We start from the raw sequence: 16,641 nt of genomic DNA on the forward strand, positions 1-16,641 counted from the left end.
CTTGATCAAGTCTAAGTGGGAACGAGGAGGGCAAGAGGGAGGAGGGAGTGGGGTAATAACATAACTAGCAGTTAATATCGAAGATTTTACGATATCTTTAAAAAGGTTAATTCAATTTCTACGTTCCTCTAAGAGAAAAGTGATCCGATAATAATCATATTCCAGTAAGCAAGAAAAGATAGAGAAAAGGAGAAAGTAAGGTGAGATAAAGTCCAGGGGTAGGGTGGGGAAGTGAAAGTGAGAGATTAATTGCTTCCCATGAAGTTACTCATGCGAAACAGGAAAGCGTCTTTGGTCTCCACTTGGGACGCATAGAAGTTGAGGACTGAGGGGTTCTATTTTTCTTGTGATATTTGGGATTTGAAAGCTGAGAAACTCTACTCTTCGCAGCTTGGAGAGTACTCAAAATGTCTTGTGAATATCGAATGCCAGACCTGATAAGTAAAAAGAGGGACGGAGACGAGCTATCAGAAGCCGAAATAAACCACTTCGTGACGTCTGCAACGAACGGTGCTTGTGAAAGTCAGATCGGCGCAATGCTCATGGCCATGTACTTGAAGGGACTGAACCGCGATGAAACTTTGAGTCTTACAAAGGCAATGCTTTCGTCTGGAATCACTTTGCAGTGGCCTGAAGGATGGCAAGGCAATGTTGCAGATAAACATTCTACAGGAGGGGTTGGTGACAAAGTCAGTCTCGCGCTGACTCCAGCTTTAGCGGTCTGCGGAGTAAAAGTGCCGATGATTTCAGGCCGTGGTCTAGGCCACACTGGTATGTTTTCAGTCTTCTTAAAGGTTCAGTTGTACGATTTGTGACATTTGTTTTTGTAAGATTTTATTCCTTTTGTCTCGACCTGCATTAATTGACCTGAACGTATGCATCACTGGTAACGTAAACCGGCAACATAACACTTGTATATTGTTTATTTGTATCTAATATTGTGTGGCTTTTTGAACTGTGAGCGGCTTTACGATTCTTGTCGTCTTGCTGTGCTTTCGGAAGGAAGCGACAATTTGCTGATGAAGTCTTTGTTATTTTAAAACTGGCCTGTTCGTACATGGAGGGGTGGCAGGGGGACGCAACTAATGGGGACGGGTTGTCACATCTGACCTTCGTTGTCAACACGCTGGTTCATTTGTGATATCTATCGAGTTTTGTTGTGTTGTGAGTTAACAAGGGGTTATGTTCAGGCGAAACTGACAAATTATCTCCCTGATTGACATCTTCAAGTGAAGTTTATTTAATAGACCCAAGATGCGCAGTTTTACATTTTGTGTGTACGTGTCTGCACGAGTCTGTTTTTTGTGTAACATGCTTTTTTTCCGGCTCACCGATCATGCGTGAATCCTTTTGTTTTTCGGTAGTGAATTTTTATATTGGTTCAAGTGTCCTTACAGGATATAATTTTTCAAAATCACCCCCTCCCACCCGAAAAGTCAAATGGTCCACACCTTAGAGGTTGTCACTGGGGCGGGGCATTTGCCAACGGGGGGGAATTTGCCTCAAAGTCAAGGTTAAGCTAGAAAAATCATCAACAGACAAACACAGTTCTTTGCAACTTTGTGGCTCAAAAAGAAAAGGCATTCAAAGGCTTTGTGGTGAGTTTGAAGATAAAATTCAGTAAACAGCTCTGCATTTTAAAATTTAATTATGCCCAATTGTTCAAAGTGGGTGTTCCTATGGTGTTCCGGAGGTGGGGGAATTTGATCACCTAGTATGACCCTTAGGTGGGGCATTTGAACACCATTTTTAGGCAGGGGGGGGGGGGGGGTTGGAAACTTGACCAAACAAAAATTTAAGATGTCAAAGCCCTGGGGCTGCCTGCAGGGAGGGTGTTGAACTTTTGAATTGACTGGGCATAGTAGACTGACATACCATAAATCCTTGAATAAGCACCCTCTTCAAATAAGTGCCCCTCCTATTGGCCAAAATTTAAACTAAGTGCCTCCCTCCCCTCGCCCCATTTTGTGGACGAGTAATGAGACAACAAAGGATGTATAGTTTTTGTCATTAAGCATCAGATTTGCTTCAGTTTGTGAACACGTTAAGTGAACACATTGAACACATTAAGTACTAACGGTGCCACAACTTAAACTTTAAAATCAGCTTTTTATGTCAATAAGCAGCTTATGTTGCTGTTTATGTGCAGATGTATTAAAAAAATGATCATGTCAGGCCACGATTTAAGAAAAATTAAATAAGCCCCCTCCCTCTCCCCCCCCCCCCCTTCTCTTAAATTTGAAATAAGCACCCCGGGCACTAATTCGAGTATTTACGGTAAAGCTTTTCAGAGTCTGTTGAAAAGCCTTGATAGACTTGAGAAATTGCATCATCATTACATAGTTTCTTTACCAGTATGTGAAATTAATCATGAACTAATTAATATAATTTATAATTTTATTTAGGTGGAACCCTTGACAAGCTAGAGTCAATACCAGGCTTCCAAGTGAATCTGGACTCCAAACAGATGTGCAGTGTTTTGGGAAAAGTTGGTTGCTGTATTGTAGGTCAGACAGAGGCACTGGTCCCGGCTGATCGCGTACTGTATGGTATAAGAGATGTCACAGCAACAGTAGATTCAATGCCTTTGATAACAAGTTCTATCTTATCAAAGAAAGCAGCTGGTGAGCAACTTCTTATATTAGAATGGTTTTCAATAAGTGCAAAATTAAAAAAAAAAGTTGCTTTGGCTCAAGTGCTATGATTATTATTCATTATTATAAGTATTACTATTATTATTTATTATTTTTTTATTGATTTACTTTTTTGAGGCTCCATTGATAACTTCTTACTAGTAAACATTAGTTTTATTCTTTTGCTTTAATTGACTGACTGGGAGGGCTGGACAGGAAAATACTTGACTTGGTCATGAAGTCCATGCAAAATAAGCAGAAGCCCTATTACAGTATCTCATCCAGCTTGACCTAATTAGGTCATTATTTTCTCACAACACCTTTCTTGACATTTTTTTTGGGAAATTGTAAACCTGTGTTGATGAATGTTCTGCGTTGTATGGTATGAGCTTGCTCTCAACGTGGCTTGCTCTCAACGTGTGCAGGGCTGGTGAACTTTTTCTGTAGGCTGACTAACATCAACCCATCCTACCTGACACCTGTATGTTACTAACAATTGCACGATTGTAGGATTGTATCAGCAGTGCTGTATAAAGAAATATATGCATTTTAAGGTAGAATAAGAAAATGAAATGTTTAAGTTTTTAATCTCAGTTATTTAGATACCAGTGACCCTAAACATGTTTCCCCTTTCGTCACACTAGAAAACCTATCCGCTTTAGTGATGGATGTGAAGTTTGGCAAAGCAGCCTTTGCCAAAACAGAAGAGAGGGCTCAAGCCCTTGCACATACTCTGGTTGGTACGTGCTTTGGTTTGGGTATCAAGGCAGTTGCCCTTATCACTAGTATGGATGCCCCTCTAGGAAGAGCAGTGGGGAATTCTGTGGAAGTGGCAGAAGCTATCAGTTGTTTGAATGGAAAGGGTCCTGAAGACTTGAAGGAACTAGTGTGTGAAGAAGGCAAGTTGATTTGGATTCAAACTTTTCAGTAATAATTAAATGAAAGAAAGTCATCACACAATAAAACACAAATCTTTATGTTTAAATAAATTTTGCTAAATCTGTAGTGTTGTCTCAATGTAACATTTTAGTCAATCATTCATCCATTCATCCATTCATTCATCCATTCATCCATTCATCCATTCATCCATTCATCCATTCATCCATTCATCCATTCATCCATTCATCCATTCATCCATTCATTCATTCATTCATTCACTCATTCATTCTGTACTTGTATCATTTCAATACTTGGCTTCAGCTCATAATGACAATTCTTGTTTGACCCAGACTTCTTGGACACTCCATATGGTGTACAAAATGTGTTAGATTCACATGGTACCAAAGCAATGCTAATTCCAGTGAGCCCATTTAGCAGGCTCTTTTTGGGTGACCCTCGTGTGCTTGATGCTTTCATGTACCTCTAAGACCACTTGTACTAGCTGTTATTGTGAACAAACATATGTAACTACCTTTGGGAAGCCATGATGCATGTCGTATGTGTAATCATTGCTAAAAGTAACTTTCATATGCAACATATTACTTATTATATTAATCAAATTCAATTTTTTTACATTTAGGTGGTCATCTTCTTCATGCTTTAAATAAAGTGGAATCAGAGGAAGCTGGAAAGAAACTCATTGCTGACAGCTTGGAAAATGGAAAAGCTTTACAAAAATTCTGTGACATGATAATAGCTCAAGGTGTCAAACCAGAAGTGGCACAGAAGCTTTGTGCAGCTGGCGCAGACCCCTTCAGTATCCTACCTCTTGCTTCTAAAAAATTAGAGCTTGTTGCCGAAAAGAGCGGCATTGTATCTGGAATTGATGCACTTGTAATGGCAAAAGTAACCCATGAGCTTGGTGCTGGAAGAATTACTGCCACAGACAAAGTTGATTATGGAGTTGGTTTGGTATTGGGTGTACGTGTTGGTCAGTTTGTTAATAAAGGTGACAAATGGGTTACAGTCTACCACAATGGCAACCTTGGTGATTTGCAAAAAGCCTCATTGGAAAAGGCTCTGGAGGTTGATGAAAATGGTGGTACAGTAGACCTTCCAGCTGCATCAAGAATTATTGACGTCATTGACAGCAAAAGGCGTCGTTCTATTTTTGTTTGTCAGTAGAGAATTTTTAGCAGTCAGGAAATTTTTTATGTCTAAAATGAGGGTTCAGAATTTCAGATTTCATCATTTCTTCATTTCTTATAATATATAATTTATTATAATCACTCATCACAATTTAGATGCCTGTATCAAGGAATGTGGGTGGAATATAGGAAGCATTGTAATATGGTTACATCAGTTTGATACATGAATAATTTATAATTGTTATGAGTTTCTTTTTACTTCTTTTTATCAACTTCGGATGAAGTAGTAGAATAAAATTTAATAATCTGAAGGTAATTTTTTGAAAGCAATTTTAGTTACATCTTTGTTCACCCTGGTGTTCCATGCACTAAGCTTTTTTAAGCATACATAGTACAGTTCTAATAAGATTCTGGCACTATCAATATTGGGACTGTAAGGATGGTTCACATAGCAAATATGGATAAATGATTGCCTTCTTTTGTCCAAGCAGAACCTAAAATCCAGTGTAAGGTACAAATTTGGCCTTTGCTCAATATTTAACCAATTATTAGAAAGCTATGCTGTATTTATACTGACAGCTGCCTAGGTGAATTTGATATGTACAGGTGCATTGTTTCATTCATGGTGATAACAAAGAAGTCGCAAACAAACAAACAAAGAAGTGGAATTCTCACGAAAGTCTCATTACAATAATTATTGTTACTGGTGGGGTTACAAAGTTAATAATAAAATTTGTGGTGTCCTTTTCCCCATCAAAATGGCAGCCTCATCCATAAATTGCAGTCACTTAAAAATAATATAATATAATATAAATGGAAATGATGTTTAAATATTGCAGCATTATGATTATTATCATAATTAATGACTTTTATTGTGTCACAAAGGAAGTATACCAGTAATCCCCTAGAAAAGATTGCTTTTAACACCATGATTGTTCTGTGGTTTTACATGATTGTATAATAATTATCTTTAAGTTCATGAGAAGTTGTCATTTGTAATTTAGTGTTAAATTTGGAGTGTAATAATGTGAAATAAAGTCAAAATCACAAAAAACATTTACTAGACTTCCTTTACTTACATGAAATCTATATGTTATAAGTAAATGTACACACATTAACATCTTTTATTTCTTGACTTATTTCTTTTTCCCTTTTGGGTAATGAGGAACTTCCTTGTCATTAAATTATGAATCAATGTTTCTTCTTGGTAAAGTTGTGTCAATTTTCTTTTTTTAAAATAGTATTTGTTGGAAAAGCCACGATAAACATTAAGTTGTTGGAATCAAATATCTACTTGCCCCAAACAATGGGACAGAGGTTTTGGTGTACCTTGACTCCATGATTAAGTTAATCCTGCATGATTCATGTCAACTACCTATAACTTTACGTTTATATGTTGATTTCTTTTGTTTGTTTTTGTTGTTTTGCATTGGCAGGTCTCCAGCTGCAGGTAAATTACTGAATCAAAATAACTTATTCTTAATAAACAAGAGGAATAAGACCTCAAGTGATCAACTTTACATTCCAAATAGTGTTAATTTGCTTAAAAACATGCACATGATGCAGGCCTGGTAAGTTTATTTCTTAACCCAAATCCCATGGTGATCTGACTCTTTCTTATGACCTAACTGCCCAGGGTGTATCAATACCTTAAGGAGATATCCAGTACCAATCATTATCTTTCATAACAATAGCCTTCATTTCACACACTGGTAAGATAATTCACCCTTTATTTGGCAATTACCACTGACACATTGGAGTTACAAATCCAATAACAAGAATTTTTATTCACAAAAAAGAGGCACAACAATTGCAAAGTTTGAATGTTATAAATCACACTTGCATTCTCATGCTGGTGTCATGGCTTTTAGATCTTTTATACACTGGCTAACACTGTCTTTTTCCTGTGTAAAGATAGATAGATAGATAAATAAATAAATAATAAATAAATACATCAATTATGGTTTCTTTACAAATAGCTAGAATAAACAGCAGTCTTGAAATTAATGCAGGATAAATGTACCAGAAAGGCAACGTCCCAGAAAGTTATTTGACAATGATGTCAAAACATTTGAAAAACATAATAAGACTAACCATGGTAATGTTCATGACATTATTCTTAAAAGCTCTATGCATTTTTGGGAAAGGGGTCTATCGCTAAACTGTAGCAAACTTTCTGGAGAACAAGACCTTGCAGTGGTTTTGAACCATTGCTGACCCTCTGTGAAGGCAAGCAAGAAACCAAACAAACAAATGACAATTTTTAAAAATAGGGTAACAAGTAATTTCTTGTGCTTTAGGCATTTTCAGTTTTCTTTGAATGTACAGTGCATCACTACCAAGATTATCTGGATTTTAATTCTAATGCCTATGTTCATCACAAATATAGCTAAGAAAACACTAAGCTGGCTCTTTTTTAAAAATTAAAACAAATGCAGTCAGCTTTTTAGCTTCCAAAGTTACACCTTTTTTTTTAATTAAAACAAATGTAGTCAGCTTTTTAGCTTCCAAAGTTACACCAAGTCTTTGTTTTTGTGTGAAATATCATCTGGATTTAAGTTCTCTTTCAGTCAATGAAATTAGGCAACAGCCAGGCCTTAGCTGCATCCCAGGATCACAAATTACTATAACTCAGGAATCAAACGGGGCTAAAAAAATTTAGGATTATGTTACGCAAAAAGCACCTCAACATAAAGACAAAACATAAACTTACATGCACAATGTATAGTAACAATGTTATGACTTTTAGCTAGACATACCAGTTGAGGTGTAATACTCTTCACAACTTCTTGTTCCACCCAGTCAATTATGTGATCTTGTTCAGTCTTTTGCTGGAAAGCTTCCATTTCTGCTTGGTAATCCTGTGCAGCGAACAAACATTTTTAACTTAAAGCTTACAGTAATTCATTTTTTTTTTGTTAAACTCATTAACAATCAACAAGTAATAAACAAAAGAAATTATAAGAAGTTTATGGCATTTTGAATGTGTTCTTAATGTAAGCATAATTTCTTTATGAATTTCTTTTGCCACTGTTGCTTTTATTTTAGTTTCCATTATGAAACACTGTCTCAATTAAAAGACCTTATAACTTTTGTATTTGCTTGCCTGCCTTTGAAACAGTGATGAAACACTGTCTCATGAGTGATACAAAACTAGAAATTATTCATTATTTGTAGAACTGGTCAGAGTCCAATGCCACCAAGGCAACATCTAGAAGGAATGAAAGACCTGCAGAAGATTCTTACCAAACGTTTCTTGACCTCCCTGACAACTTCATGAAGCCTGTTACGGTACTCCACCTCCAAAGACATTGCATTGTTTTCCTTCAACAAAACAGTTATTTTATAAACTGACTTATCTGTCAAATTATAAGTGTACCACTGCAGGCTAAAGTACAGGTCTAGATCACATTTTATAGCTGTAGATCTAACAGGAGAAATAGCCAGCTAGAAAGTGCCATTATACGGTGTACCAACACATGTATGACTAATTCTCCAAAACAAGATTTACATCAAAGCTTGGCAAAGAAAAAATAAAGAGCTTTGGAGTGTACACTGTACAAGGAGTGACATGATGCAGTTCTTGGTGCAAATAATGGTAAGACTAAAATACACTGTAAAAAATAGTCCCGGCAGATTGTTTAAGGTACATGTAGCCTTGAAACCAACAACACTGTACATAGTTAAGTAGTTTAGGTATATGACCTTACCCTCATAACTTCCACGATGTCCTTTCTTGCAGTGAGCATATACTCAATTTTCTTCTCTTCCTCTATTGCTTTTGTCAAAACCTCAATTTGACTGTTCCGACCTTCATTGTACAAATCCAAGATTTCCTGTCAAAGAAGTGTTTTCAAACATGCATTATGGCACTTTTCAAAATTACAGAAAAATGTGCCACTACAGTTAAGCTGGGGTCACTCCTGAAAGTACAAGTAACCTAAACCAGTGTTAACTTTTTAACACTGCAAAAGAACAGAACATATTGTACAAATGATGCTGCCAACTTTTTCAAACCAAATTTCAGATATCAAGAGAAGCAAATCTTCTAGGTAAATGGAACATTCAAGCAAACACAGTTTGATATTCCATTTGGTTTCGGGCGAGACAATTCATTTGACTGTCCAATCTTAGAAAAGCAAAAACTGATGGTCTAGCCCAGATACACCTGTAAGTGTTGCATGTACATTGTACCAACCTGACTTCTGTCATCCAGCATGTCTGTGATTGGTTGGGAAATCCTCAAGTAAAGGGCATACACAGTGGCTGCCATAACAACGCCAAGAAGAGTCTGCAAAACAATATTAAAGCAGAGTAACCATGACTGGATGCACTTTATCCAGCCTAAGCTATCAGACAGACAGACTTACAGACAGACAGACAGACAGACAGACAGACAGACAACCTTTACTTAGTAATGATTAAAATTAAGGCTCAGTACATAATGGGGTCGTGTAAAAACATAATAAATTCAAAATTAAATTAAACTTTGTACAAAGTATATTCATGATAGATCTATACAAATCATCTAAAATTTGTCAAAAAAATTAAAGTGAGAGTGGATTAATTAAAAACTATCAAACCTCATAAAAATTCAAGAGCAAGAAGGATAACTTCAAATTTAGTAGGTACGTTAAACCAAGTTTTGAGTTCAGTCCCCTTAACCCTCTCAGCCCTAAATTGCCAGGGTTTTTTCCAATTTAATTAATAGACCTCCTATACTCATGTATGATATACCATTTGAAAGCTATTGATCAGTGTATTCCAAAAATCACATCAACAGCCACTAAGAAAGTGGTAGCTTTGACAAATGATGGTTTGAAAGGATAGAACGAAAAAGTTAAAAAAAAAGTCAAAATCTTTATTGATACATATTAGGTATTCAAAACACAAAATTTTCCATTTAAATCTAGTTTCATAGGTGACTAAACAGTTTTTCAATATCAGTAACATAATTTTCTCATGCCTCAGAAGGTTGATGGAGAGGGATTTTCCTCACAAATATCAACTTTGAAAACTGTTCCCTCATATCAGAAATTGAATTGCTGCACATGCACAGAAGGGTGTCAAATGTCCTTTAAAATTAAAATAGCATAAATTTAAAATGGATCTGGCTTTTCCATGATGATATGTTTCAAAGGCTTTGTGGCTTGACAGTGATATGCACTGTAGAACAATCCCATACTAGCCACGGAATACTGTGGTTTTATTATTTATAAAAGCTAGCATCAGTACCTCATCATGAAGAATAAGTAATTCCTTTGAAAGCATATAAGTGAGTAATCCTCCAGCAAGAAGTTTATGGCCTATAAAATAAATGACTAAAGTAAGGGTTTTCTTCAAGGCTTGGTTGCTGGTTTGCTGACCAAGGCCTTCTCTATCATTTAGACCTCTCTTCTACATGTAGTGACAACCCATAACCCATCTTCGGAGACTCAGGGGCAGATAGTGGGGTCAGGAGAAGTGCAACAAGAAAAAGTGGTGCAAAAGATAGTTTACAAAAACAACTTGTTTATTCTTCTAAACTTCTGTTTGCAAGTTTTGGTCCATTTGAATTCCTCCTGACTTGACTATCTGCCCCTGGGTTTCCAAGGATGGCTATAAACAAAGCAATGAGGGGCTTAGGAACAGCTATAAAATAAAGTAAGGTCCACCAATTTTGAGAGACTATACGAAGTTTAAAACATTTGAAGTTTGCAAGTGTTTAGATGAAAATAGTTGAATGAACAAAAAATTTAATACATGAACAAACCTGGTGTTACAGGTGAATAACTTTCTACTCAATCCCCATGAATTCTTTTCACTTATTGATTTTTCTGTCATACACTTGCTTTTATCCAAATAGAGTATTTGCTAAGAAAAATTAATAAATTATCTAGTGCCCAATAATAATTATAACAATGTTGTGGACATCTTGCAGTTTTTAGCTGATATATTTTCTTTAATTCAGCATCATCCTACTCAAGGTCAGTGGTGTTAAGTATTCACCTGTTTCTCCAGTTTTCTCTTTCAACATGCTGCTGACATCTCTAAAGAACTGACCAAACTCAGGAGTTTCTTCTACAAAATAAAGAGTTGCAATAAAAAAAGAAAACTATGACCACAAACTCATCTAGCTTTACAGTACCAGTCAGAAAAAACCTAATAGGGAACGCTTGCCAGAATGTGTTGTGTCACCGCTCCGCACGCATTCCTGTTCCTGTTCTGTATCCATTCGGTATCTGTTCTGTATCCGTTCTGTACCTGTTCCGTTCACATTCTCACACCTGTTCTGTATCCGTTCTATACCCATTCGCAAATACGTTCCCTGTTAGGTTTCTTCTGATTGGTACTGTATATTTCCGAAGTGCAAAGAGAAAATGCAAGAAAGGGCGAGAGAAAAGTTGTCACTGCCCAAAAAACATGTACAAATACTACAAATACAACATGAAGCTCAAAATGAGATCAAATTCAATTCAATATTAGGCTTTTTTCCTGAAATTTGCTTGCTACTCCCTTGAAACAAAACATGTAGTAACCCATGTTTGACATAAAACCACATACAATTTAAATAATCATAAAAAATTCTGCCATTAAATAGACCATGTTTGTGCAACCTGCAAAGAGAAGTATATGGTGGTCCCTTGCACAGCAATAATTTGAATGGTGAAAAATATCAATAGCTGTATCTCAGGTGACCTGGTATATTAGACTAATTAATGAATTTTGTTACCTTCCTTTGGTGTAACCTGACACATCAGTCTTGTGGTGGCTGGAACACTGTTGATAAATAGTTTCAAAGAACAAATTCATTTTTTTTTGGTGTACGGCATACCACAGTTACAGGAAGATCAGTGGTGAATAATAAAGCCAACAGAATGTTCATGTCCTGGACCTAGATTGCATGGGTTAATAATTCCTCTTGGGAATTTTATGTTCTAAAAACTGCACATAATTCTTGGGTTGATATTTGGCTTTTAGAGCATAAAACCTCTGTGCACTCATGGGCCCTTGACAGAAAAACTCTATTGTTTATTTATGACCCTTGCAGCATACACACGTCTACTGTATACTCATATGTGCATATATGTATAGGCGTATACGCGTTTTCAGCTGATGCGAATTATGCATGTATGTTGGTTTGCTTATATCTGGGCTGCACTGTACTAATCCATTTTCTCTACATAACTTAAACAATCCACTGACCTTGGTTTTGCAAGTGCCAAGAGCCTTGATGCACCACCTACAGAGTAAAACCTCATCTCAATCGTTTGTTCAAGGTACACAATTGAGCTCGTTTTGTTTGAGAAACTGTTTTTTACACAAATAAATTCTGATGTCGAGATACATGTATAAGCTTATGTATAACTTTGAAAAGATGCAGAAGTGGAACTCTCTCTGATGTCAATATGCTCATTTGCTCGTTCTACGTTGCTACAGCTCTATTCAGAACTATGGAGCACATAAGAAGTTGAAGTTAAAGCTAATTTAACTCATGATATAGAAGCTGCTCACTAATTAAGCTTTGCTGTTTCAACACAAGCTGGCAAGCTTACTTTCAAGAGGATGATCAACAAGAAAAATAAGAGGAAAATAATCCTGATCGAACGCAAAAGCCTAAATTCGTAGGAACACTGTTCATTTTTCTTACTAGAGTAAGGACTTACCGATTCTGCTAACCAAACGTAACCGAGAAATCATGGTCGTACGATATTTCTGCCTTCCAATATGGCCGACCCCGGCAATCGTGAGGCTGCAAAGCATACTGGGAGACTATTTTAGTTACCAGACCATACTGTTTAAAGTAGGTCTGCAGCGCGTACTTCTTAATCAAATCAAGCGAAACTCCTTTTTGGTGGGCTAATTTTCGAGAGGTCTGCTTAGCATCGGAAGGAATTTTGAGCTCCAAAAATATTTGGACTTGCATATATGTGGAAGATATGAAAAAAATCCAAGTTTTGTGAATAGATTTTGCTTGTTAAATCCTTTTATGCTAAAGGGAACAAGTTTATTAGTCATAGCGAAGTGTGATATAACTTTGCATAAGTGGTACATACAATAAGAAGACGTTATCTCTTTTTTTTAAGAGCTGGACCTAAATATAAGCCCATGAATTTATTTTCGGAACGACTTATTAATGGAATTTTGCAGGGCATACCTTACTATTCATTTTAGTTATAAGGGTCACTGCATATTTCAACGCAGTATTTTGCCGAGCCGGACAACTACTTATGTTTTCTTTTTGTTTGTTTGTTTGTTGTTTTTTTTAAATAATAATCGTAACTTTTCTCGTTAAATGGTTGTTTTGATTACGCCGGAGTTGTTTTGTTGACGGCCATTTCGCTAATGTTTCACATGGGTGTGATCGGGTTCATGGCGAGATATATGGTGCAACACATTGAGATAATGCGATCAATAGATTTAGAACAATTTCAGCAATATTCCCTTCAGAATGTATATCCCACGGAGACATCACGTTGTTTTAATAACGACACGTCGTATAAGTATAATGGAATTATACGGGGTGGATACGGATAGGTAAATGAATATAACAAAGAAAACCGTGTAATCCTCAATAATTTTACTGTGGTAGTGGCTAACTCGAAAACCTTTGCTCCTTTGGCCACTTCACACTTTTCTCTTATTTGAAGTAATTTTCTATTTCTTTTATTCTGATGTTTTGGTTAATTAAGTAAAATTTATTAAACTAAAATAAGTGTAAATAAATTGATGTCAATTGAATTGGAGTTTCTATAACCGAGTCTGGTTGAAAATATGCGTAAATTATTTAAAACAGAAGAAACTAAAAAAGAAAAAAAGAGAGGTTCGTAATCTCCTGACATATTGTAAATATATTCACGTTGGGTCAAACACTATGACAGTTTTCCCTGCAACAGCTATTTAGCGGCATGGTGGTACATTGAGAGAATTTATCAAAAACCAAGTTAATGGTGGCTACCCGTTGAGACTTGATTTCTCTTATGGTTCAAACAGCTTCAAACAGAACACCCCTGGGATTTTTTGCTATTTTCGTTCGCTTAGAAAATTAAACCTTCCATTGAATTTTATTGAAGCGATGTTAAACTGTGGATTAGCCGTTATTGTAAGGCTAATTACTTTTGTGAAACCAAGCGTGGTAGTAAAACTTTTATGTTACCGCTTAGCAACGAATCGAGTATCAGTTCGGAATAGAGCGTCCACTAATCATCAGCTTTGAATAGGAAGTTGGTCCTCCGATATTCATGCCAGCTGTGTCCAAACTACGTAAACGTCGAGGACTCAACAAGAAGAAAATGTATATAAGATAGGTAAGGTTCCAAAGCTTTTTTAAACGCTGATAGGTTTCATCGTGTAATTAAGAGATTAAACCGAAAAGCACAAGAGTGAAATAGATAATCCAAGACGGGTAATCACGTACTTTGTCTGGGTTTAGTTAGCTCAGCGGCTGGGATAGTCTGCGTATTTCACGGCATCCAACGGTTTAAATACCGTAGAAACGTGAAAGGAAGTTTCTTAAAGTTAGTTGACTATGTGGCGCGAATTAATTAGAGTAAACAATCTCATTCGTTTGATTGTTTGGAATTAGTTGAGAACGAATTCGAGCTGAAGAACAACTCTTATAAGATACTTGCCAATAGTACTTAGTGAATCTGCCTTTTCTAGCTGATCCTATACCTTGTTAGTGCTTTTTAACACGACTAACTGCTGCACGAATATATATATATTAGCAATTAAAGAAAATTAATTACGTCTTTAAAGTATTTCAAGTTGGCGACATCAACTTATTTTACAAACGGGAAAACTTGACATGTACATTGTGTGTTCACCTGAGCCAAGCCTGGGCATGAAAACAAGCCGTTTTAGACCGGTCCTACCCAGCACTGCCCAGAGGTAGTGGGAACTATCGACTGACTTTACTATGGCACAAATATTTTCCATTGTCAAGCTCTCTTTTTTATGGTCCGAGATTCGGTACGAAAAAAGGCCAAGGGCCCGGCAATATTCCTTAGTACGGTCCCCAGCATGCTTGATATATGACTGACACCAGCCGAAAACTTCAATCGCGCAATTCTGACGTGACGTTTTCAAAAAACAAGAAGGAGAATAAACTTAAAGGAAAAAGACAAAGAACCAATCAAGTGTAAGTTAAATCTTTTAGTAAAGCACTGTAAGTAACAAAGCGCTGAGAATTCGTTTAACAGAGGTAGCGCACTCCCTGTCGAATACTTGGAAAATATTAGGCCGGCAATAGAGAAATCTGAGTGGTAGATTTTAGCTATTTTCCCTCTGAACTAACTTAATTGTGTAATAATAACTTATATCAGCAACAATCTCGACAGCGAAACACAATTTTCTTCAACCCTTACCACCCACCTTAGGTGGGAGACCTATAGAATATTTGCTTTGTTTTACTGATATAGTGTTTTCTCATGTCATGTCTTTTACTTTTATTCGCCTGACAATAGCACCGAAATTTATGACGTGGGCTGCAATTTTCCCAAAATGAAATCAGAGAAGCATAACTCAAAGAAATACCTCCCTGGAATAACGACGAGGAAACCTCAACTTCGAAGCAACAGCTGGGCAAAACTGCTCAGTCAGAACAGATCAAGAAAAGCTGGCGAACATGACAGGGAAGTCTCTGGACTGGACGTGAGTTGTACAGCTGTTCTGTTCAATACAAAAGTTGCAAGGAAAACATGTCAAAACCCATTTGAAAACTTGGCAAACTACATCAATGAGCGAGACAAAGAAACAATAAACACGGTGGACGAAATGCCACAGACTGAAGAGGACGAAATAAGCGAGAGGTCGTTTGATAATGATGGAGAGGATAGCAGCGACACTGCCTCGCGTTCCCTTGATGATGCACTGACAAAGGTTTCAAGAGCCAAGCTCGACAATGAAAGAATTGAACTCGATCATCTGCCTCCCTTGGCCCATACTGCAACAGCCAAACCTGGAAAAGTACCAAAAGAGACATGTTACACTCGTGTAGATTCCAAAGGTCGTAACGATTCTCCTCAGCCAAGCAACACTGCCAGGGATATTGATTGGCAGAACATTTTCGTCAACGGAGGATTTCGACCGCACGAATCACGTGATTTGCCAACAAGAGGCGAGTTAATCTTACTGAAATACAAAACATGGGATCCTGACGATCCTGTTTACTGTGTCAGAAAGTGCGCCAAGTATTTCGGTCTTGACAGCCCGGAAATAGACAAAGGACACTTAACTCCAACAGGGAAGGAGCCACGAAAACGTTACACCAGTCCGCTCTCTCCCAACTTTAAGTTTTATTCAAGTCATCCCAAAGCCTTTGCACCTTTGGGGAGCTCTCCGGTGTCACTAACGTATCTTGCGAGTCCAGCTAAACGGTCTAATTTATGCAATTCCTGTGTTGTCCCTCCGGTAACGCCTGCGTCATCCATGGCCAGATCTTCACCTTTTGGTTTGAGTCCGCTGCCTTGTAAGGACAGAAGAAAAAACACCCTGGGAGAGCTGACCGAGATGTCAAGTGATGGACGGAACACCGACGAGGGTATTACGTCACCCACTGAGAGTGAACTGGAATTGTGAACTGCTATTCACTTTATTGCGTCAAACTATATGATGACTTTTCTATACAATGCATTTATTTAGATACAAATATTCCACACACAAACTGATTACAAACGCTTACATCTTGCTTCCTTTTGCCTATAATATTCCTCTTACATTTACGTTGTTTCATACTTAATAATTTGCATTTCACTATATTATTTCACAATCAGTATTTCAGTATAATTAATTAAGTTATACTTCACTTATATTCGGTACATATCTGTATATATGTGTTATTCCTCCATCATATCAAATCACATGAGCATCTACATCATTTCTTCATATATTTTTGTTACATTTCTTTTTTTTTTTAATTACATTTTTTACAATTGTACATTAATACCCTAACCTTACACTACTTAAAGTTTGCATGGACTATAGACCCTATTCAAAAATGG

At 36.9% G+C, this 16,641-nt stretch overlaps 3 protein-coding genes across 3 annotated transcripts; 2 read left to right on the forward strand and 1 right to left on the reverse strand.

Moving 5' to 3' along the window:
* The first annotated feature begins 12 nt into the window (after window positions 1–12).
* On the forward strand, window positions 13–6,262 carry LOC145479159 (thymidine phosphorylase-like). The gene is made up of 4 exons (XM_081457432.1): window positions 13–771; window positions 2,406–2,624; window positions 3,278–3,532; window positions 4,153–6,262. Exons 1-4 carry the CDS (start codon window positions 408–410, stop codon window positions 4,695–4,697), a joined length of 1,383 nt encoding a protein of 460 aa, XP_081313558.1. The 5' UTR covers window positions 13–407; the 3' UTR covers window positions 4,698–6,262.
* Window positions 6,263–6,388: 126 nt separating this feature from the next.
* Window positions 6,389–12,400, reverse strand: LOC145479161 (ATP synthase peripheral stalk subunit b, mitochondrial-like). The gene is made up of 10 exons (XM_081457435.1): window positions 12,307–12,400; window positions 11,846–11,882; window positions 11,373–11,419; window positions 10,649–10,720; window positions 9,896–9,966; window positions 8,859–8,951; window positions 8,371–8,496; window positions 7,907–7,984; window positions 7,420–7,521; window positions 6,389–6,564 (listed from the first exon to the last, which is right to left on the reverse strand). Exons 1-10 carry the CDS (start codon window positions 12,338–12,340, stop codon window positions 6,508–6,510), a joined length of 717 nt encoding a protein of 238 aa, XP_081313561.1. The 5' UTR covers window positions 12,341–12,400; the 3' UTR covers window positions 6,389–6,507.
* A 1,496-nt stretch (window positions 12,401–13,896) lies between these two features.
* Window positions 13,897–16,345, forward strand: LOC145469558 (uncharacterized). Its single transcript, XM_081453315.1, has 2 exons — window positions 13,897–13,947; window positions 15,106–16,345. The coding sequence occupies exon 2, from the start codon at window positions 15,143–15,145 to the stop codon at window positions 16,217–16,219; it is 1,077 nt and encodes a 358-aa protein (XP_081309441.1). The 5' UTR covers window positions 13,897–13,947; window positions 15,106–15,142; the 3' UTR covers window positions 16,220–16,345.
* Window positions 16,346–16,641: the final 296 nt, after the last annotated feature.

The sequence above is a fragment of the Orbicella franksi genome, chromosome 2, assembly GCF_964199315.1.
Source record: "Orbicella franksi chromosome 2, jaOrbFran1.1, whole genome shotgun sequence".
In the NCBI taxonomy this organism is placed as follows: Eukaryota; Metazoa; Cnidaria; class Anthozoa; order Scleractinia; family Merulinidae; genus Orbicella; species Orbicella franksi.